The 23,397-nt window shown below is 42.2% G+C and overlaps 1 protein-coding gene across 3 annotated transcripts; it reads right to left on the reverse strand.

Annotated features, from left to right (window-relative positions):
* Window positions 1-597: 597 nt before the first annotated feature.
* LOC139445691 (steroid 17-alpha-hydroxylase/17,20 lyase-like) lies at window positions 598-14,528 on the reverse strand. 3 transcript variants are annotated; one of them, XM_071226885.1, is made up of 11 exons: window positions 14,447-14,528; window positions 11,337-11,566; window positions 10,747-10,824; window positions 8,633-8,731; window positions 7,939-8,032; window positions 7,235-7,390; window positions 6,059-6,267; window positions 4,715-4,843; window positions 4,065-4,169; window positions 2,842-2,976; window positions 598-1,033 (listed from the first exon to the last, which is right to left on the reverse strand). In XM_071226885.1, exons 2-11 carry the CDS (start codon window positions 11,545-11,547, stop codon window positions 687-689), a joined length of 1,563 nt encoding a protein of 520 aa, XP_071082986.1. In that variant the 5' UTR covers window positions 11,548-11,566; window positions 14,447-14,528; the 3' UTR covers window positions 598-686. The 3 variants fall into 3 exon arrangements, with proteins under 3 accessions (XP_071082986.1, XP_071082987.1, XP_071082985.1); XM_071226886.1 differs by having other exon boundaries at window positions 11,337-11,554; window positions 14,447-14,499; XM_071226884.1 differs by lacking the exon at window positions 14,447-14,528 and adding an exon at window positions 13,480-13,696.
* Between the last annotated feature and the right edge of the window lie 8,869 nt (window positions 14,529-23,397).

Genomic DNA, 23,397 nt, shown 5'->3' on the forward strand with positions numbered 1-23,397 from the left:
GGCTGCTTATTCTGGTAGTGTGGCGGGTTTATGGCGCTAGCCCACTCACATGACATACTAGTCTCCGGACTAGACCACTAGAACACGAGGTGGTCATTGCAATAATTAAACACTATCCTCAAAGTTAATGTCCAACCTGTGTCTGTATTATATCAATTACAGTAAACTACGGTTATGACGAACTCAAAGGGACCACTAATTTTAGTTCGAAATAACCGTAGTTCGTTATAAGCATATCTACAACACAATCACATACAAATGGCCGCGACTGAAAAATATGTTCGTTATATCGGTCAGTTCGTTATAAACGTAGATTACAGAACTGTTTTTTCACGATTCGACTGTATAAGCAGGGTCCATCGTGTTTTAGCTGAACTAGTGCTAACTGCAGCGAAATACGCACGAACAGACATTTGGGTAATAGAAAACACCACCCTGGTGAGTTCATGAGATTACCTTACCAAAACGAATTGACAAAAATTCGTTCACCCAGCTCTGAGGTCTGTTTAAAACTATTTATCTATCCCTCTGCACATTGAAACAAATATTCATAAGGAAAGATAAAAAAGAGTAATCAATTATATTTATTTACACGTATCACCATCCATGCATATTTGGCAAATTCAATTAGTAATTAATTCAGAACCCCGTGTACAGAATGACAAACCTATGGTACTTTGTAGAAGCTATGACCTTGATTCTGCAACGATATCAAAGCCACGAGGAACATTTGCAAAGGATCCCCCATATGGCGCAAAGTTCAATTTGGTTCCAGGTGGGAGAGATACTTTAAAATGTCTCATAATACCAGCCAACAAGAGGTGAAGCTCGGGTTTGGCCACGCTCTCTCCGAGACACACTCTCCTTCCGGCGGAGAACGGAAGCCAACTTTCTGGTTTAGCGGCCATCTTGCCAGTCTGGTCCAGAAACCTCTCTGGGCTGAATACTTCCGGGTCACGCCACTGTTCCGGGTCATGGTGCAGAGCGTAATGGTTTATGATTACCATGGTGCCTTTGGGAATATCGTAGTCCCCTAAAGACAGATTGAAATATATAATTGCATATACATCTATATATAGTAGTATGTTGCTTATACATGATAATAGACATGTATGCGTACAACTCGAATAAATTCTAATCGGGTAGTTTAACATTAGTTCGAATAAGAAGGGACAACGCTTAGGGACCAGTTCAAAGGTTCGACGTTGAATACAAAAATTGGTTCCTTAAGTTTTGAGACACCGAAAACACTTAATTTTGAAAATGTTTAATTTAGAAGTTTAGTGTCGACTTTTGTCATGCATTTTCTTTTGCTCTGCTTTTTCAGAATGTTTATAGACTGAAGTTTATTTACTTGGTGTTGAAAATCATGTGTAGGGATGTTATAGAACAAAACTGCTATTCTATCTTACTCATTGCACTAGATGGACTTATCACTATTGCCGGCGGCGATAAAACTCGTCCTTATAGAAAGACTGAATTTAGTGACCATTCCTATGTCAGCATATGAATGCAAATAGGATAGGTTCAGTTTAGTCACTACAAAAAATACACTGAGAAATCAGATAAGTTGGTTTTGTCGGATGGAAAATCTGCAGGGCCATTTACCCACCCCCGGCCCGTGAAGATCCGGGGTAGAATAGGTCTTCAGCAACCCATGCTTGCCGTAAAAGGCGACTATGCTTGTCGTAAGAGGCGACTCACGGGATCGGGTGGTCAGACTCGCTGACTTGGTTGATGCATGTCATCGATCTCAATTGTGTGGATCGATGCTCATGTTTTCAGTCACTGGATTGTCTGGTCCAGACTCGATTATTTACAGACCGCCGTCATATAGCTGGAATATTGCTAAGTGCGGCGTTAAACAACAAACAAACATTTACCCACCCACCACTAACCTTTTAAGATATTTTATTCGACATCGTTGGTTTAATTTGGTCCCTAACAGTACAACGATATTGTATTCAAAATACAACTACCTGATACAATACCATGGAACCATTTTGTCCAAACAATCCGCCATCCATTACTGTTTGGAACATCTGTACAGGAAAAGGGATGTCCATACTTTGTTAATCTGGACATTGGAGTTCCTCGAGAGTCTTGGTTCGAATCCCAGATCCCGGACTCCAACCCGAAAGTGCAAGAATTTGTACTTCTAAGAAAGTGTTATCAAAAATATAACATTTGTTACATTTGACCACATTCTAAAAGGCATTGTGTATTTATAGCTTTCGGCCAGGGGAGGCTGTGCCAGTTTACACTTATCAGAGGGGTATACAAAATACGTGACCTCGACTGCCAGTTGTGTGACAATGTGCGCTGGCGACTAGGCGCCTCTCTCCGAGAGTGTGGTTCGAATCCCGGTCGGGACTCAACCCCAAAAGTACTCACGTCATTTGATGCACTTCGCGATGTATAACCCGTTATATCACAATATAGATCTTGTTTATCGACCAGATCGTCTTGACTGGGCGCCGCCATTTTGTTTGAAGCAAGTGCAAGTGATACGAGAGGTGGAATCTGATTGGTCTATAGGAGGGACATAACTCGTTATAGCCACTGGTGGCGCTACGATCGAGCCCAGGAATTCCTGCCAAGTGCTGCAAGGGTGGAAACTGGACTTTTGAAGTCAGGTCACTCTCTAGACTCGGGAAGATTGCGTACGATGCCACTCCCTCAACCAAATCACCGAGCCTTATCACACGATCCATTTGGCTGCTTGTTACGACTGGCATTGGTTGTCTGGGACCAGTTATAACTTGTAATCTCCACATACTCAGATGCAGAAACGCATGCAAACCTTTTCCAATATTCACAAGATGGGGTATACCGACTTACCGACTTTGGTATCGCACAGTGTGGTATGCGGAAGGCCAAGAGGGGGGACTGTAGAAATTCTCATACTCTCATGCAGCACCGCGTCGGTGTAGGGGAGATCACTCCTGTCGGACACACGGGGAAATCGACGTTGACCTGAACAACACATCATAATGTAATGGCGAGTACAGGTGTATATCCTTAATTTTATACAGCTTTGATTCAAGGTCAAATATTTTATTGCATTAATGTATAGCGTTGCCTTTCGTATTAAGGAACAGTTGTCATTGAGTGATTTCTTTTCGCCACATTCAGCAATATTACGGCTACATCTCGACAGACTGTCAGTGATCGAGTTTGGACTAGGCAAACCGGTGAGTGAAAGCATGAGCACGTCCAGCGCAACAGGGGCGCCATGACACAAATTTAGAAATCACAGCAAGTCCGATCGCCTCATCTATTGTTTTAGTTCACAGACTTCAAGAACAATGCCTTCCATTGTTGGAATGCGCTTGGTGTTATGATATCTTTATTGAGTGAGTGAGGTGGGTTTGAGACCGTTTTAACAATATTCCAACAATATCACGGCGGGGGACATCAGAAATGGGCTTCACACATTGCACCCATGTGAGGATTCGAACCCGGGTCTCAAGCGCAACGAGCGAATGCTTTAACCACAACTCTCTATCCAACCGCCCCTGATCACAATATGATAGTGCCCAATAAACACATGCTCATGACATAGTCAGAATGGTACAAGCGACCCTGCTTTGCAAAATGTTCTAACAATTATGGAATATGGCGCTGGTGAACTCCTTACACCTGCTAAAGTACATCCAGTTGTTAATGACTTGACAGATTGTCTAAATATTTCGCTGCTGAAAACGTCTCCGCTCTCCTTGTTAATTATGAACGTGTATCACCATATTGCAAGATAAATTTTACTTGAATCACTGTTTGTTGTTTTACGCCACACTCAGCAATATTCCAGCTATATGACGGCAGTCTGTAAATAACCGAGTCTAAATCAGACGATCCAGTGATTGACATCATGAGCATCGATTCACGCAATTGGAATACGATGACATGCATCAACCAAGTCAGCTAGCCTTACCACCCGATCTCGTTTGCCTCTTATGACAAGCATATTTGCCTTTTACGGCAAGAATGGGTTGCTGAAGACCAATTCTTCCTCGGATCTTCACGGGTCCTTGAATGATTGCATTTGTTTGATGTGACCTCACCTAGGGCCTGATCCACCTCCTCGTGCACCTTCTTCTGGATGTCAGGGTGCATAGCCAGGTACAACAGCGTCCACAGTAGGGTGTAGCGGGACGTATCCACCCCGGCTGTAGAGGATACAGGGTACGTATTTATGTCAACATAAACAATATCCACCTGACTTCCCTGTTGTATTCAGTGGAAGCTGTCACTCTCGCTACCGATCTCAAATTTATGATATTAATATGATCAGTAAGTACTTAAATAAACGTATTTCAGTTACCACCGAGCACGTCAGGTTTATGGGACAGGACAACGTAAGGTTAACTCGACTCTTAGACGATAAACGGTTTAAAGAAACCAACGGGAATGGGCGTGCGATTTGTCTGTTTGTTGTTTAACGCCGCACTCAGCAATATTCCAGCTGTATGACGGCGGTCTGTAAATAATAAGTCTGGACAAAATCCAGTGATTGATATCATCAGCGTCTATCTACGCAATTGGGAAAAGATGACATGCCTCAACCAAGTCAGCGAGCCTGACCACCCGATCCCATAAGTCTCCTCTTACGGCAAGAATGGGTTGCTGAAGACCAATTCTGACCCGAATCTTCACGGGTTGGTCTGACTGACAAACCTGGGGTCATAATCGGGGACATTACAGATGCCCTTACCTTCCATAATGTCGCCCATTGTCATGGTCACGTGAGAATCTGTTATTTGTGACATCACTTCCGGGTCCTCTTCTTCTTGCGCTTCTTCCTGGGCTAATAGCATAGCGTCGCAGAAGTCGCGAATGTTATCTGTTAAGAAAGCATAAGATCATTCTGGAAACATGGACATTTTTACCTTCGTCCCGTCGTACATAAGAATAGAATGTGTGGTGAAAGGTGTTTAACGTCGCTTCCAAGATAATTGCACTTATATTGCGACGTGCATGCACATGTGTGTGTGTGTGTGTGGCCGCTTGTACTAGTCCGGACTGATGACGATTTCTAGTGTTAGCCCACTGAGATACCATGCCGCAGTTTAACATGACAACCCCACTCAGACACATTGTACTGACTCCGAGCCGACCAGTCCTTGTTTAAGCCCCTTAATGCCGAGCGCCAGACAGGGTCACAACAAGTACCAAGAACGTCTTTTGGTATGACGCGCCCGGGGATCGAACCCCGGACCTTCCGCTCTCCGGGCGGACGCTCTACCACTAGACCACGGAGGCGGTCGAACAAGAATAGTAACAAATGAGAATCAGGATATAACTGCATTGTACCTGTTCTTGTGGTTCTATGCATGACACGTTGGTCAAGCATGAGGTGCCGGTATTTGCCTCACCAAGCAATGTATGGGTACCCGGTATTAAGAGAGACTGTGAAAAAAACTCTTTTTGCTCCTGACGGCTGTGAAAGATCTGAGAAAGTCTGATCGTAATCTTGCGGTTCATAATTGACCTTAAATATTATAACAAATATTTGTTGAACGTTGAACGATGATCTATTCACAATACTACCCAAAACGGGTATATATATTCCCATTTCCCAATTGCGTGGATCGATGCTCATGATGTCAATCACTGGATTGTCTGGTCCAGATTCGATTATTTACAGACTGCCACCATATCGCTGGAATATGGCTGAGTGTGGCGTTAAAGAACAAACAAACAAAAACAAAAACAATGCTTTGCAGGCCATTGTGACGCCACAGGTTACCATGACGACACATTCAAATGATTGTCACCAGAAATGGGCTCTACACTTTGTACCCATGTGGGGGAATCGAACCCGGGTCTTCGGCATGGCGAGCGAGCGCTTTAACCACTAGCCTACCCCACCGTCCAAAAATCATCTGGTAACATTTAACGACAATATCTATCCCAATTGCGTGGATCGATGCTCATGATATTAATCACTGGATTGTTTGGTCCAGACTCGATTATTTACAGACCGCCGTCATATAGCTGGAATATTGCTGAGTGCGGCGTTAAACAACCAACCAACCAACCAACTTCTGTATCGTACCCTTTGAGAAGGTCCGCCTGTGTTTTTCGATATCCCGCCGGATGTAACCGAAGAACTGATCAGCCAGCTTCATCAACCGGTTCAGCTGCTGCGTGGGGAAGAGGCGGAGAGGCGGGATGACATCCTCGAGGACGCCGCTGCCGAATTCGTGCAGGAAGGCGTCAAGGCCCGATATCATGTCCTTAAAATACGTGTCTTCCAGGTCACAGCTAGGAATGCAAGAAGAGAAGAAGTTTGGCGTTGTATTCAGTTTGATCTATTGTTTTGTTAGTACATAAACTGAGGAACAAACGAAGGTTGGAGGCAATGGGGTTTAACGTCGCGTTCAAGGTAATTGCACTGATATAGCGCGCGTGCATACGTGCGTGCGTGAGTGTGTGTTAAAAGCATAATTTGATTTTAATCTTTTAAAAATTAAAAAACAACATTCCACATAGTACGCAACTGCTAATGGGTATCTCAGACATTTTATCTTTGAAAATCAATATATTTGCCTTTTTCAAACATGTTAGGGGTCACGTGATTGCAAATTAAATTCTTATCCTTGTCTTCAAAAACGTACCTAGCCACAGATTATCTTTTATATAAAAAAAAACTTTTGCGTGAATGGACATAATCAAATTTAACAATTCTTACAATTTTCAATTACATGTACTGATTATAAAAAAAACCTCCCTATACTTTCTTTTGCCCCTCAGTTTATTAAGCTGTCAAGTCTAAACACATGTCGGAATTGTACAATGGACTCTCTCTTCGCAGATATTTCCCATGATTATGAAATTTATTATTTATGATTGCATTTTGACAGAGGCTGAACATCTCTGTATGAAATCCTTGACAGAAATGGTCTAGATTGTCTGTAATAAGAGATGTAGGGATTCCGAGTTAGAAAACGTCAACAACAACCTATGCTGGTTGTAACAGGCGACCAAATGGATCTCGTCAGGCTCGGTGACCCCATTGTACCATTGTACCCCGAGGGTTTAGATCGTTGTTCACAATATCAATCACTGGATTGTCTGATCGAGACGTGATTATTTACAGCCACCGTCATAAAGCTGGTATATTGTTGTGTGTGACGTTAAACAACCAAGATATAAAACCTAGGGGTTCCTTTAAAGCGATGATCGATTTGAAAATGTAATTATTTTATTTAGAATATGATCACGTACTTACGTTTCATTAAAACACATATTGTTGATGATGTTGAAGACAACTAGAGATATAATATTGTGGGGGTTGAATGGTCCCGTTTGTTGTTTCATCAGCTCGATGCCTTTACTGAGGGATCGCTCCAGGCCAACCTCGAGTCTGCTTCCTGTCATGAAGTGTCTGAAACAGATATATCATACCTCAATGTCAGAATAATGAGATCTGATTGGTCCACGAGATCTTGATAAAATACTATATATCCCGCCTTGGGGGAAATTAAATTTATCACCCGGAATAAAATCCCTCATACCCCGTCACGAGCAAGACAGGCTGCACGTGGATTTCTGAGAGGAAGAATAACACAACTACGAAGCCAAAAGCCTCACGCTTCCCCCCAATCACTGGATTGTCTGGTTCACATGCAATTATTTACAGACGCGCTCACATATAGCTGTCTGTTTTACTGACCCAAGAAACCGATATTGACCGAGGGACGCTACTAGATGTACACTTGTATTCGTTTGCTAGTAGTGAGTGAGTGAGTGAGTGAGGTTTTACGCCGCTTTTAGCAATATTCCATCAATATCACGGCGGGGAACACCAGAAATGGGCTTCACACATTGTACCAAAGTAGGGAATCGAACCCGGGTCTTCGGCATGACGAGCGAACGCTTAAACCACTAGGCTACCCGATCGCCCCTCGTTTGATAGTATGCTAGCGTACGTACCTTAAGGCTTTCGTGGCCAACTTTCTGTGCAGCTTCCACGTGGGACTGTAGTTGCCAAGCACAATGTTCCTTCCCCCATCGCTCAAAAGTAAGGCTGATCAGAAACAACATAATATTGATTACCAGTGAGTGCGTAAGTTGTAATAGAAATGTTAATCTAAATCTCTTTGACTTGTATTTTAAGCGAGTGAGTGAGTATTGTTTTACGCCGCTTTTAGCAATATTCCAGCAAAATCACGGCGGGGGACACCAGAAATGGGCTTCACACATTGTACTCATGTCGGGAATCGAACCCGGATTTTCGACGTGAAGAGCGAACGATTTAACCACTGGGCCACCCGACCGCCCATTATTTTTAAATGAAAGAGCGTATGTCCCAAATGCTCAACTCAACAAGCGTTCTTTTGTTAGAGCCGTCATATAGCTGGAATTGTGCTGAGTGCGGCGTAAAACAACAAACAAACAAACAACAACATCTTTAGTTAGAAACCTATAGAAACATGTTTTAATATGTATTAAAGATATGAGCATAAACTTTGCATCGTTATAGTAATGTGCCCATGTAATTCTATCACGTGTATAACATGACCAGTTCTACAAACATGAAAAGGAATGGGTATTTAATTCACTTTACCAACAGTTAACAATTAAATCATAAAACGTTAGTTAAAAAATATCTTCAAATATTACAGACACGAGTAGGACTGTGGTCTCCCAGCAAAGTCGGCCTGTCGTTTGACTAGCGCCTCCATCACAACGTCAATACTGTTAAGGGATACCATCCGTTCAGGGCCTACATATACAGGTGCAATAAATTAGCTTATCAGTATCTGAAGAAGTACGTTGTGATATATGATTGCTGGAGTACATGTCTTCAACGTGATAGGGCGCAACTCGCTGTTTACTTATCCGAATAACGGGATCGGGTGATCCGGCTCAGTGTCTTGGTTGTGAGTGTCATCGTAGCTAAATATTGTAGATCGATGAGTATGATGTCAATCACTGGATTATCTGGTGATTATTTACAGACCGCCATCATACAACTGGAATATTGCCGAGTGCGGCGTTAAACAAAGAACAAACAAATGAAAATCATCCGAATATCGACATGATCAAAATTATATGATTATAAGACGAACTATTGTTTATGTCTTTCGAAATTTATGTTTTGGTTTTGGTTTGTTGTTTAACGCCGCACTCGACAATATTCCAGCTATATGACGGCGGTCTGTAAATAATCGAGTCTGGACCAGACAAGCCAGTGCTCGATATCATAAGCATCGATCCACGCAATTGGGATACGATGACATGCATCAACCAAGTCAGAAAGCCTGACCACCCGGGCCCACTTGCACAAAGCGATCTTAGCACTACAACTATTGTAAGCCTATGTTAAAGTATGGGAGTTACAATCATTTTAGCGCTAGGATCGCTTTGTGCAAGTGGTCCCCGGTCCCGTTAGTCGCCTTTAACGACAGGCATGGGTTGCTGAATAGCTTTTCTACCCGAGCTCTCCAAGGGTCTCGAAATGTATGTATTTCAATAAGATTGAATGACTGAAAGTCAGGCAGCGTTATTTCAGACATATCACAGCCAAATGTAAATAACGAGAAAAAACAGTGGTTGATAGCAAGAGCACACATTGAAACCACCCGATCCTCACTTTAGTCCGCATGGATTGCATTGGAGTTAGTCCACACAAGGCTGACTTCTTAAGAGTTTAATCATATAAGGAATAATACGTACTCTAATATATACATACATGTTCATGACAACGTCGTTTCTAAGGTTATAATAAATATACATTAATGGAACAATACAAATATAACTAATATCCATATTACCCATGGTGAGATGAGATTGGTCTACATGTATTAAACATGGTGAATTATAAAGCTAATCATTTCAATATGAAACATGGTGAGGCAATCAATTTAATATGAACAAGATACCAGATAAACATGTTATAGTAATATGAAATATGATGAAGTAATCAAGTTGTACCCAATGAAACGTTTTGCAATATTCCAGCAATATCACGGCGTAGGACACAAGAAATTGGCTTCACACATCGCACCCATGTCGGGAATCAACCCCGGGTTTTCGGCATGACGGGCGAACGCTTAAACCACTAGGCTACCCTACCGCCCCCATACTAGCATTAAATAGTACACACCAGCTGGGGGTACGAGTTTCCTAGTTTCTAGGTTTGTCAGCACCGTACCCGTGCTCGTGGGTTTCACCGAAGTGGTGACCAAAGACCTGCATCACTTCGTGCTTTCTTCCCACATTAAGCTGACACGCCGTGGTATCACTAGAATACTGTTAAAAGTGGCGTTGAACCCAACCCTACATACCAGTTTCTTTTACCAATAAGCCATTTATAAGTTATTCACACTTACAAGAAAAACAAGGTAAGATAAGTTTCATATTGGTATGAAACATAATAACGTTAGTTTTTTTTTATCTCCGCCACGTGGTGGAAGAGGGATGGGCGCTGACCGTCCGTCCGTCCGTCATGTTTCGTTTCCGGACCAGAACTCAAAAACCAGGAGAGATATCTTCACCAAACTTGGCACATAGATAGGTCTAGTGGTGAACGAGTACCTTTTGATAATTTGGGATTTTTTACAAATATATTTTACGAGTTTCCATGGCAACGACTTTGACTAAGTCTTAAAATGGCGGTAGTGCTCCACACAACCGGACATGTCATATTGGCGGGAGATATGAGTATTTCATGTTTGTTACACATATCCTGAGATCAATTTCTTGTACACATGAAACATGCTAAGATAAGCGTCTTACCCATATGAAACATTATAACTGGTCCATATTTCGTCTTCCATTGGTTCATCTTCTCATACATGGTCGTATTTTGGAAATCTAGGAGATAAACGTACATGTATATACGGATCATTCAGTTAACAACTTGGTCTTTCAACGAAACAGGCAGACTTATTTTTCTGGATGATAAAATCCTGGGAAATTTGCAAAGTACGAATTTGTTGTCGTGAGAAAGAAAACTATCAAAACTCACCAATTTAAGGAATTGATTATTTTAAGAAATGCGTTTTTTTTTTCTACAAATGAACACCTTGTGGCTGAAATACTGCCCATGTGACTATTCAATTTCACTCAATCACTCTGACGGTCTCAGTTGAACGTTGAGTGACTGATTGAGTATGGTTTTACACCGCTTTTGGCAAGATTACAGCAATAGTAACGGCGGGGGGCACAAGAAATGGGATTCACACATTGAACCCATGTAGGGACTCGAACCCGGGTCTTCGGCGTGATGAGCGAACGCTTTAACCACTAGGCTACCACAACCGTCCAAGTTCAACGTGGAAGCCTAGGTCGAAACATGGTTTTGAACTTTAAAAATATTAGGTTACCTAGCATATTCCCGAGCAGGGGCCAGCCTCGGGGCCCCGGGGGTAGCTTGTACCTCCTCTTGGTGACCAGATAGACCGCCACCCCCACGGCCGTCCCTAACAGAACAGCCCGGCCGGTGAGGCTCCCTGGTAGCCACTTTTCACACCGCCTGACCAGGTCAAGGAGCTGGCCCGAGTAGGGCAGTCTCTGCAGCAACTCCACGTCCAGCATGATCAACCTGTGGGTCAGGCTGAATAACATAACCATCTTTGTCAAATGCAGTTAAACTGAAGCATATGATAATAAAACTAGTTTACACCACACTGTATGCTACACCGTTTAAAGGGCCCTTGACACAGATTAACTAAAGGACCCCTGACACAGATTAAGCAAAGGACCCCCGACACAGACTGACAAAAGAATCTCTGACACAGACTGACTAAAGGATCTCTGACACAGATTGACTAAAGGACCCCCGACACAGACTGACTAAGGGACCCCCGATATAGATTGGCTAAAGGACCCCCGATATAGATTTGACTAAAGGACTCCCGACACAGATTGACAAAAGGACCCCCGACACAGACTGACTAAAGGACCCCGGACACAGACTGACTAAAGAACCCCCGACACAGACTGACTAAAGGACCCCCGACACAGACTAACTAAAGGACCCCCGACACAGACTAACTAAAGGACCCCCGATATAGATTTGACTAAAGGACTGCCGACACAAACTTACTAAAGGACCCCCGACACAGTCTGACTAGAGGACCCCCAACACAGATTGACTAAAGGACCCCCGACACAGACTGACTAAAGGACCCCCGACACAGACTGACTAAAGGACCCCCGACATAGACTGACTAAAGGACCCCCGATATAGATTTGATTAAAGGACCCCCGATTTAGATTTGATTAAAGGACCCCCGACACAGACTGACTAAAAGACCCCGACACAGACTGACTAAAGGACCCCCGATTTAGATTTGATTAAAGGACCCCCGATTTAGATTTGATTAAAGGACCCCCGACACAGACTGATTAAAAGACCCCAACACAGATTGACTAAAGGACCCCCGACACAGACTGACTAAAAGACCCCGACACAGACTGACTAAAGGACCCCCGATATAGATTTGATTAAAGGATCCCGACACAGACTAAACTAAAGGACCCCCGATATAGATTTGATTAAAGGACCCCCAACACAGATTGACTAAAGGACCCCCGACACAAACTGACTAAAGGACCCCGGACACAGACTGACTAAAGAACCCCCGACACAGACTGACTAAAGGACCCCCGATATAGATTTGATTAAAGGACCCCCAACACAGATTGACTAAAGGACCCCCAACACAGATTGACTAAAGGACCCCCGACACAGACTGACTAAAGAACCCTCGACACAGACTGACTAAAGGACCCCCGGTATAGATTTGATTAAAGGACCCCCAACACAGATTGACTAAAGGACCCCCGACACAGATTGACTAAAGGACCCCCGACACAGACTGACTAAAGGACCCCCGACACAAACTGACTAAAGGACCCCCAACACAGATTGACTAAAGGACCCCCAACACAGATTGACTAAAGGACCCCCAACACAGATTGACTAAAGGACCCCCAACACAGACTGACTAAAGGACCCCCGACACAAACTGACTAAAGGACCCCCGACACAAACTGACTAAAGGACCCCCGACACAGATTGACTAAAGGACCCCCAACACAGATTGACTAAAGGACCCCCGACACAGACTGACTAAAGGACTCCCGATATAGATTTGATTAAAGGACTCCCGATATAGATTTGATTAAAGGACTCCAGACATTGACTGACTAAAGGACCCCCGACACAGACTGACTAAAGGACTCCCCATATATATATAGGATTAAAGGACTCCAGACATTGACTGACTAAAGGACCCCCGACACAGACTGACTAAAGGACTCCCGACACAGACTGACTAAAGGACCCCCGACACAGACTGACTAAAGGACCCCCGACAAAGACTGACTAAAGGACTCCCGACACAGACTGACTAAAGGACCCTCGACCCCGACACAGACTGACTAAAGGACTCCCGACACAGACTGATTAAAGGACCCCCGACACAGGACAGTTGGAAATGCGTGATGGACACACAAACCTACCTGCAGACATCCAGGAATGAACTGCTGGCCATGTGATGTGTTTGCGAAATTATGTCCCCATATTTCAAGTACTGGCGCAATGATGTTGTGCAATACAAAGCCGTTCAAAGCCCGAGTTGTATCATTTGGATCAGTTGTAGTGAGATAAGTGTCAGTCACTGATTTATCATTGATGTTCTCAGCTTGAAAAGTCTTGATACTCGTTATCTGACCCTGTTTACCATTGACCTTGACCAGTACGTCTACCTTTCAACCCAAACTACAGATAAATACTTTGTTTTACTGTGGAGACAAATATCACATCTTTATGGGATGAATCGGTTAATTCTGTGCAAGTGGACTTGGGGTATTTATAGATTACAACTCCAACTCAACATTTACGCGCTCATCTTCAGCATATATTCCTAATTACCACGGGTCTTCACAGGCCCTAACAACCAATGGAATCTGTTTCAGTAGATAATCGAGACTGACTATTTTTTGGCTTTGACGGGTTTTTTCCAACACCTGTACATGAACGTAGCAAATGCATTCTTTTTTTAAAATTACAATGAAAAACATTCGGCACATAGAAGTTTATCAATCGTGGCAGTCAACTCGTGTTGACGACGGCACAAACAACCTATAGAAATACATCGATGTTAAGCCCGCCCATAGCGTGAAGATTACTGTTTGTTTGTTTGTTTGTTGTTTAACACCGCACTCAGCAATATTCCAGCTATATGACGGCGGTCTGTAAATAATCGGGTCTGGACCAGACAACCCAGTGATTGGCATCATGCGCATCGATCTACGTCATTGGGATACGATGATATAGATCAACCAAGTCTTGACCACCCGATCCCGTTAGTTGCCTGTTACGACAAGCATGGGTTGCTGAAGACCTATTCTAACCCGGATCTGCACGGGTCGTGTAGATAACTTAAATCGATGGTCAAACATTGAAAAATATGTTGCTGCACTGTACCTTGTGGACGCACCCTGCCCGAACAAGCTACATGAGGCACAGCTGTTGTGCACAGAAAGGCGAGCGCGCTAGTTCATCTTGACCTAGTTCCAGGACAGCCGAGGCTCCAGACGGGGAGGCGTATTATACGTGTAATACATTTGATCTAGGTGGTGTGAGGTGAAATTGGGTTTAACGTCGCGTCCAAGATTATTGCCATTATATACATGTACCATGCACGTGTGTGTCTGGTTGCTTGTAATAGTCCGAATTGATGCCGATTTATAGTGCCAGCTCACTGAGATACAATGCCGCAGTTTAACATGAATACCCCACTCAGACACAGGACACTGACTCCGTGCCGACCAGTCCTTGTTTTAGCCCCTTAATGCCGAGCACCAGACAGGGTAACAACCAAGTACCATCTTTTAACATCTTTCGGTATGACGCGGCCGGGGATCGAACCTGGCGGACGCTCTACCACTAGACCACGAAGGCGGTCTTCGTACATTGGAATCTTATTTTAGCATAAATAGTCTGTGATTATGGAAAGGGATTTGTCTGCTTCATTGGAAAACTATATCACACCTGGATTTATTACACATTGATGCCAAATGCAAGGAAGATATCAGAATGACATAAAGCGTACACATCAGTCTCATTTTGAAAGCGTATGCATGATAATAAGATTAAGATGTTGGCGGTAATTCTTTGGCCAAAATATACCACCTGTATCTGCTTGTCCGCACTGTTGATTAGTCCCCGCTGTATTCCGCGATTGCGGAATATTTAGCAGAAAATCCCTTTTTGTGCAGAATTTTGCATTTTTCTGCCGCAGAATTCATCAAATATTCTCCAGAACTTTAACATATGAGTTGACAGCTGTAAACGGTTGTTTTAAATGAACGGTCGATATTTGAATTGTGCAGTGTATTAATTAAATCATTCCAAATACGTATTTGAACAATCATTCAAGGACCCGTGAAAATCCTAGGTAGAATTGGTCTTCGGCAACCCATTCTTGCCGTAAAAGGCGACTATGTTTGTCGTGAGAGGCCACGAACCGGATCGGCTGGTCAGGCTCGCTGACTTGGTTGATGCATGTCATCGATCCCAATTGCGTGGATCGATGCTCTTGATGTCAATCACTTGATTGTCTGGTCCAGATTCGATTACTTACAGACCGCCGTCACATAGTGCGGTGTTAAACAAATAACAAACAAACATCAAGATGAAGCTGGAAGCAGAAGTTGAGGAGGCGGTTGTGGACGTAGCCAGACGGGCAATCACCCGAGACAGACAAAGGCAGTAAAATATCGGTATTTACATATATTAATTCCTCGAACTGACAGATACCATCCTACAGACTAACAGGAAGAAACGTATGAGTGAGTGAGTGAATGAGTTATTATTTAACGTCACATGGGCAATATTTCAGCCATATCATGACGAGAATTAATACATTAATAACATATAAGTATATATACTTTATAAAAAAAACTGTCATCAAAGGACAGTACAATAACTAGAATATCACAGAGTGTATTAAAACTAGTTGAGGAACAGATAAAAGCAGAAAGAATCAACAACACGATTTAAAAATGGGCTAGAGATCGTCAGTAACTAAAGGGAGATCACCATACCAGGGACCATGGGGACTTACAGTGCCTTTGCTTCCTGCATGGGCCCTGGCTGGATTTATATCATCCCTTCAGTCACTGGCGATAGGTTACCAGTTAAGCCTTAGATTAAAATGACAAAAATACTACGTTTTAAAAACCTGGTATGCATAACAATACATTGAATGATGTGGGACTTACATACCCTCTTAGGGTATCAATTTCCTTTAAAAGTGCAATACTGAATGAGAATTAATTTGATTAAAAAGGTCCTTGACTGTTTTGAAACTATAATATTTATCCCTTGTGATGGAAAAATCAATGCAGTCAAGCAGGACATGCTTGACTGTGATTCTTTCATCACAAGGGACACAAAACGGAGGATCCTCACCTTTTAATATATACTCATGTGTATATCTGCTGTGGACAATACGACATCGTCGCATTATGCCCTCTTCAAATCTGGACTGACAGCCCAAGTAGGTGTAACCGATATTTGGTTTAATTTCATGTAATTTATTGATACCTACTTGGGTGTCCCACTTCTTTTGCATCAGATCACGGATGTAAGATAGAATGACTGGTTTAAAATCAGTGTAGGGGATCAGAAGTGGTGTCACAGATTTGTTGAGTGATTTGTTGTGTTACCAATGATACCAACATGGCTTGGTAACCAACAAAAGACGATGTCATATTGGCCAGTAGCAAGATCAGTTGTTAAAAGTGGATGTTTGGGTGACATATTTTTAATCGCCTGAAGGCATGAAAGTGAATCAGAAAAAATAATAAATTGTTTATGTTTAGATTGATGACTGATATATTTTAATGCTGTGAAAATGGCATGTGCTTCTGCTGTAAATATGGAACTGTTATTGGGTAATCGTGAAGATATTGTTCTGGATCCAATGACAGTGGCACTAGCAACTGCGCCACCATCCTTGGATCCATCTATAAATATAGATTTATAAGTGTCGTAAGTGTTTCTTAGTTGAAGGTATTCTTGTTGGTAAATTAATTGGTTAGTATCTGATTTCTTTAGTTTTGTTAATGTCAGGTTTACTTCTGGCTATACCATTTGCCAAGGAGGAGATGAGAAAAGTTTAGTAGGAGCTATATCTTGGAGTTTAATATCAGAAGCTGATATTGCAGATTTTATTCTGATTCCGAGTGGTGGAGTGAGAGTTGGTTTCCTATTGTAAAGATCTTCGTAGAGAGGATTGAAGATGCATTCACAAGCTGGATTTGACTGATTAGAATATAATTTAGTGATGTATTGTAAAGATAATTTTAGTCGGCGTTGTTTAAGAGAAGGCTCATCTGCTTCTATATAAAGACTGTGAATGGGAGACGTTCTGAAGGCTCCAAGGCAAAGCCTCAGGCCTTGATGATGGATGGTATCAAGTTTTATTAAATTACTTTTACAGGCCCCACCATAGACGATGGTGCCATAATCAAGTTTTGAACGGATCAGTGACCTGTATAAGTGTAAGAGGGTTGTTTGATCCCCTCCCCACTTTGAATTAGAAACAACTTTCAAAAGATCGAGTGCCTTCAGGCATTTAGCTTTAAGGTATTTAATATGTGGGAGGAAAGTTAAGTGATTATCAAAAATAAGTCCCAAGAACTTGGCCTCCTTAACAACTTTGATAGGGGTGCCATTCAGAAATAGTTCAGGGTCCTTATGCGGTTTATATTTTCGGCAGAAATATATGCAATTAGTTTTTGATTTGGAAAATTTAAACCCATTTTCTAGACACCACTTGTTAATTTTATTTAGACATAATTGTAATTGCCTTTCAATTGTGCGCATATTTTTACCCCGACAAGATAGATTAAAATCATCCACAAAAAGTGATCCATAAACTGAATCATTTAAAACTTTTGACAAACTGTTAATTTTTATACTGAATAAAGTGACAGACAAAATACTGCCTTGTGGGACACCCTGATCCTGATTATAATGATCAGACAGGTTTGTACCCACTCGGACTTGAAATTGCCTGTCTGTTAAAAACTGGGATATAAAATGAGGCAGACGGCCTCTTAATCCAAAATCATGAAGATCTTTTAAAATACCATGTTTCCATGTTGTAACGTAAGCTTTTTCTAAATCGAAAAAGATCGATACAGCATGTTGTCTATTTACAATGGAATTTTTAATGAACGATTCTAAACGCACTAAATGATCGATAGTACTTCTGTTTTTCCGGAAACCACATTGTATACTGGAAAGAAGATTATTTGTTTCCAAGTACCACACTAATCGATTATTTACCATGCGTTCCATCGTTTTACAAACACAGCTAGTTAAAGAGATAGGTCGGTAATTTGATGGATCAGAATGATCTCGCCCAGGTTTGGGAATGGGGATAACAATGGCATTATGCCATGAAGCTGGAAACATCACAGATGTCCAAATATCATCGAATATATTTAACATAGTTTCAAGGCATGATTCGGGCAAGTGTATCAGCAGCTGATAATGAATATTATCAGCGCCTGCTGCTGTATCATGAGCTTGCCCTAAGGCATTATATAGCTCATGTAGTGAAAATACCTCATTGTAATCTTCACCATTATCAGATGTAAAATTTACTTTTTTCTTTTCCTGTTGGAGCTGATATTTTTGAAATTCAGGAGCGTAATTAGATGAAGAAGAATGATGAGATAAAGTTTCCCCAATGCTTTTGGCAATGGCAGATTTATCAGTTAACAAAGTATCGCCATCCTTTAGATGGTTAACTGTAGAATTTCATCTCTTGCCTTTGATCTTTTTTATCATGTTCCATACCTTGGACATAGGGGTACGAGAGTTAATTTTTGAGACATAAGTCTGCCAGGATTGACGTTTATTTTGCTAAAATAGACGTCTTGCGTTGGCATTTGAAATTTTAACAGTATTTAAATTATGGACAGTGGGATGTTTACGGAAGTACTTCTCCGCCTTCTTACGACATTTCCTCACTTGTTTGCAATTAGCATCAAACTATGGTTTACGAACACGTGGGTTGATAGAGGACTTAGGTATTGATTCATTAGCAATTTCATTCAGTTGATCTGAAAACAACTGAATTGGGTCAGTAACATTCTAAAAAGACGTAGGTTGTAATTTATCTTTGCATAAAGATTGAAATAAAAGCCAATCAGCCTTCACAAAATTCCATCGAGGTGGAGGAGGATCATCAGCGGGATTAATGGGCTTAAGCACCGTGGGAAAATGGTCACTGCCACATAGGTCATCATGGACGGACCATGAGAATTCATTTAACAAAACTGAATCCGTCAAAGACAGATCTAAAGATGAATAGGTACCAGTAGTAGGGTGTAAGTAAGTGTCGGAGTCATCATTAAAAATGCAAAATCGTTATCGGAAACAAAATCCTCGATCGCTTTTCCCTTTTGATTAATATTTGAACTTCCCCATAGAGGATTATGCCCATTTAGATCACCCATGATGACACAGGGCTTTGGGAGTTGGTCATATAGTTTTTGTAGATCATTTCGCTGAAGACTTGAAGAAGGAGGAATGTATAAGGAGCAAAGTGTGAAGGCAATATGCAGTGTAAGTCTAACTGCAACTGCTTGCAGAGTCGAGTCAAGCGGAACAGGACTGTGAACAACGCCCCGCCGCACTAAAATAGAAGCACCTCCAGTAGCTTTATCTCCTGGAGGAGAGAAGGAATGATATGAACTATATTGCTTTAAATCAAACTTATCTGTATTTTTAAGGTACGTCTCTTGTAAACAAATTGTTGATGGATTTAAATCACTTGTTAATAACTGCAGTTCATTAAAAGTATGCTTAAGTCCTCTGCAATTCCATTGCATTATATTAGACAATTGAGTCATGGTGGCTCAATTGGAGATCGCTCGCGTGAATGTGAGGAGGAACTACTCCCCCGCCTGTCCTGTGAGGACAGAGTAACCTCCATGTCCAGAGGCCCAAAGGAGTTCTGTAAAGGAACCTCTGAAGGTGAAGAGACAAGAGGTGGCTGTTTTCTACTCAATTTCTTTTTCTCTTTTTTTTTCAGATTTGCTGGTTGTTTCCCAGACGTTTGGGATTGTGTCTCAGACTGAATCTCAGTCTGAGAACCTGAATTTGATTGACTGATGGCAGGAATAGGTGTGGAAATAGTGGAATTTGGAATAGTAGCAACAGGTTGTTCTGACTTGACCCATGTCAAGTCAGTCTGACACGAAATAGATGATGTTGTTACGGGGCGTGAGACTGCAGCGGAGTAAGAAATAGCTGATGTAGTTGTTGTCTGATCTTTCAATAGTGTCTTTGCATCCAGGTAGGGTATGTTCCTTTCACATTTCAGTTTCATTATTTTAGATTCAGTCTGCCACACAGGGCAAGATTTAGATGAAGCAACATGTGGGCCAGAACAGTTTGCACCTTTCAAATCATTTTCGCAGTCAGTGCTCTCATGGTCGGCACCGCAACCATGACAAACAACCATCGGAGCGGATTGGGGACATACACATCCACTCCGATGTGGAAGTAAACTGCTTTTATTGACTGGGGAAGGGTTGTACGAGCAAACGTCATGAGATACGTGTTTGTATTGGTGATGACACCGTCCTTCTTGAATGTAAAACGTTTAACTGCAGTAACAGCCTGGTCTTCCAACTCCGTAGCGATTTCTTCTTCAGACATGTCGGACAGACAACGAGCCTTGTCACGAACAATGCCTCGACAAGAATTTAATGTTCTGTGCACAGACACAGCAACCTCAAGATTGGCAAATGTAGAGATAGATGAAAGATTGAGAGATTGCTGTCTCCGTGCACACTCCACAAGAAGCGAACCACTACGGAGACGGGTGACGTTCTTGACTTCACCGCAAATCCCGGACACAGCCTTAGAACCAGCAAAAGGATTCAATTTGATAGGTCAGTTATCAGTAGCCTCAATCACCAGGAATTTTGCCCAGGAATCAATATTTTGAGAAAGATTTCCAGTTGAAATTTCAATTTCCTCTAGACGTCTCTTTTTTTCATTACGAGATGAACCAGATTGTGGGAGAGTCATGGTGAAAAGAAAATGATTCAGCACCCCTGTTCCCCACCCCCCATCGAGTGTCAACAAGGACGGTGTTATATTGCACCGGATATCCAGGATGCAAACACCAGGGATACAGGGATGGTATACTCAAGCAAATATGACGTGAATAGCCATATTTATCTACCAGATGGAGTGCCAGGAAGGTTCAGTCCATGACAAGAAACTGGAGACATACAGTATACAGAGGTCAACATCACCAGATTGGCCCATGAGCCACCGCCTTCTGGCGTAAGACTCTAGGCAATTTATTCAATCCAAAATGGAGAATTCACACAAGTTATTCACGGCCAAGACCAAAATATACATCAAAATACAACACAGTTGTGCATACACAATATTACGCACAAGGCCCGGCATGACCAGCCGATTGATAAGACCGGGCCCATCTTACCACCCGACTAGGCGAAGTAAGGGTCAAAGTGGTGTGTTGGGCAAAGGAACACAGTTCCAGGAACCAGTGCCCTCAACTACCAGAATCCCGTCCTCCGCCGACACAGGGACGCAACCCACGGCAAACAGGTTGCCCATTTTAGTCGCCTCATACGACCAGCAATGGGGGGCTGTGGAAATATTCTGCCCCGCTTCCACACGGGGGAAGAGCGATTAGCGTTACCCAGCACTCACCACGAGGAGGTTGCTCTTCACGAGTGCCTAAAAACGTATGAGGATCTTCATGATAAATACTAATATCATAATACTGCCTGACATTTGTAAAGTGCAGCTCATAACGAATGCAATTTACGGTACGTGACGGCGGTCTGTAAATAATCGAGTCTGGACCACACAATCCAGTGATTAATATCATAAGCATCGATCCACGCAATTGGGATCGATGACATGCATCAACCAAGTAAGCAAGTCTGACCACCCGAACTCGTTAGTGGCCTTTTACGGCAAGCATAGTCACCTTTAACGGCAAGCATGGGTTGCTGAAGACCTATTCTACCCCGGAACCTTCACGGGTCGATTGAATGAATGAACTCTGTTGCCTTTGTTTTTTTTACACTTGTGAAGAATATAAAGTAAAAATACTGCAAATCGATCTTTAAAACTTAATAGATGCTTATATAGCACTAAATACACAATGCCTTCATTTCAATTACCAAATTATCTGCATTCAATCAATAATAGACACCGCGACAAGTTGCCCTTAATGATACGTCTGATGGCAGTGTTTTGTATTGTTGAACAATGATTGTAACAGTGTTACATTGTTTCTGTTGAGATTCGATAGGCGCTCATTGCATTGTATTTGGACAATGATTTGTCGCCAGGAATGTAGTCCCATTTGATGTAAGCAATCGTTAGATGCAAGAGTGGATTTGTAACTTCAGGAAACGGCGGGACTCGCCTAGCATTGTATATAGCCTTACATCACTGTGTAGAAAGTTCTGGAAACTAGTTACCAGTGACGAGATCGATTTATACATTAATAATAAATACATTTTGACTATATAAAAACCTGTCGACAAAAGACAGTAAAACAAACTAGACTATCACAGATGTGAATATAAAGCCAGCATGGAACTGTAATGAGTGAATATGGTTTTACGCCGCCTTTAGCAATATTCCAGCAATATCACGGCGGGGACACCAGAAATCGGCTTCACACATTGTACCCATGTCGGGAATCGAACCCGGGTCTTCGGCTTGACGAGCCAACGCTTTAACCACTAGGCTACCCGACCGCCCCTCATGGAACTGAAAAAAGATGTAACAATACACGAGATATGATAAAACCGGGGTATTGATCGCCAACCACTGAAGATAGATTACCATACTGGAGACCATGGGTACTTACTGTACCTTTGCTACCTGCACTGTCAACAAAAGCCTGACCGCTGTGATATATTAAAAGTTTTAAAGCCAACATAACGCCATCTTTTTCTTGTTCCAAAGTTTTCTATTGGTAATATAAGAGAATACATAATGAGTTTACAGTATCAAAGAGCCCCAATGTCAGTGGCCCTAGCTCTCCCACATGTTAACTATTGGTTGACTTTAGTGATCCGTTCAAGGAAGTTTAATTATCAGTTTGCATCTTACGCCCCATGGGATCTGTTTCGTCAAATATCCGAGGATGTTTATTCTGTTAAGTAGATGCTTTTTATTGATTAAACTTGTAAAGAACTGCAAATAGATCTCTAAAACTTAAAGACACTTCAATACATATGGCTTAACAATACATAGACAAGCACTAGATAAACCACATCTCCTTATCAATACATCCCCACCACTTTATCTGCATTGAATCCATAAGTGAAACCACGACATGTCTCCCTTGG

The sequence above is a fragment of the Haliotis cracherodii genome, unplaced genomic scaffold (assembly GCF_022045235.1).
Source record: "Haliotis cracherodii isolate W230 unplaced genomic scaffold, xgHalCrac1.p SCAF_6, whole genome shotgun sequence".
Lineage (NCBI taxonomy): Eukaryota > Metazoa > Mollusca > Gastropoda > Lepetellida > Haliotidae > Haliotis > Haliotis cracherodii.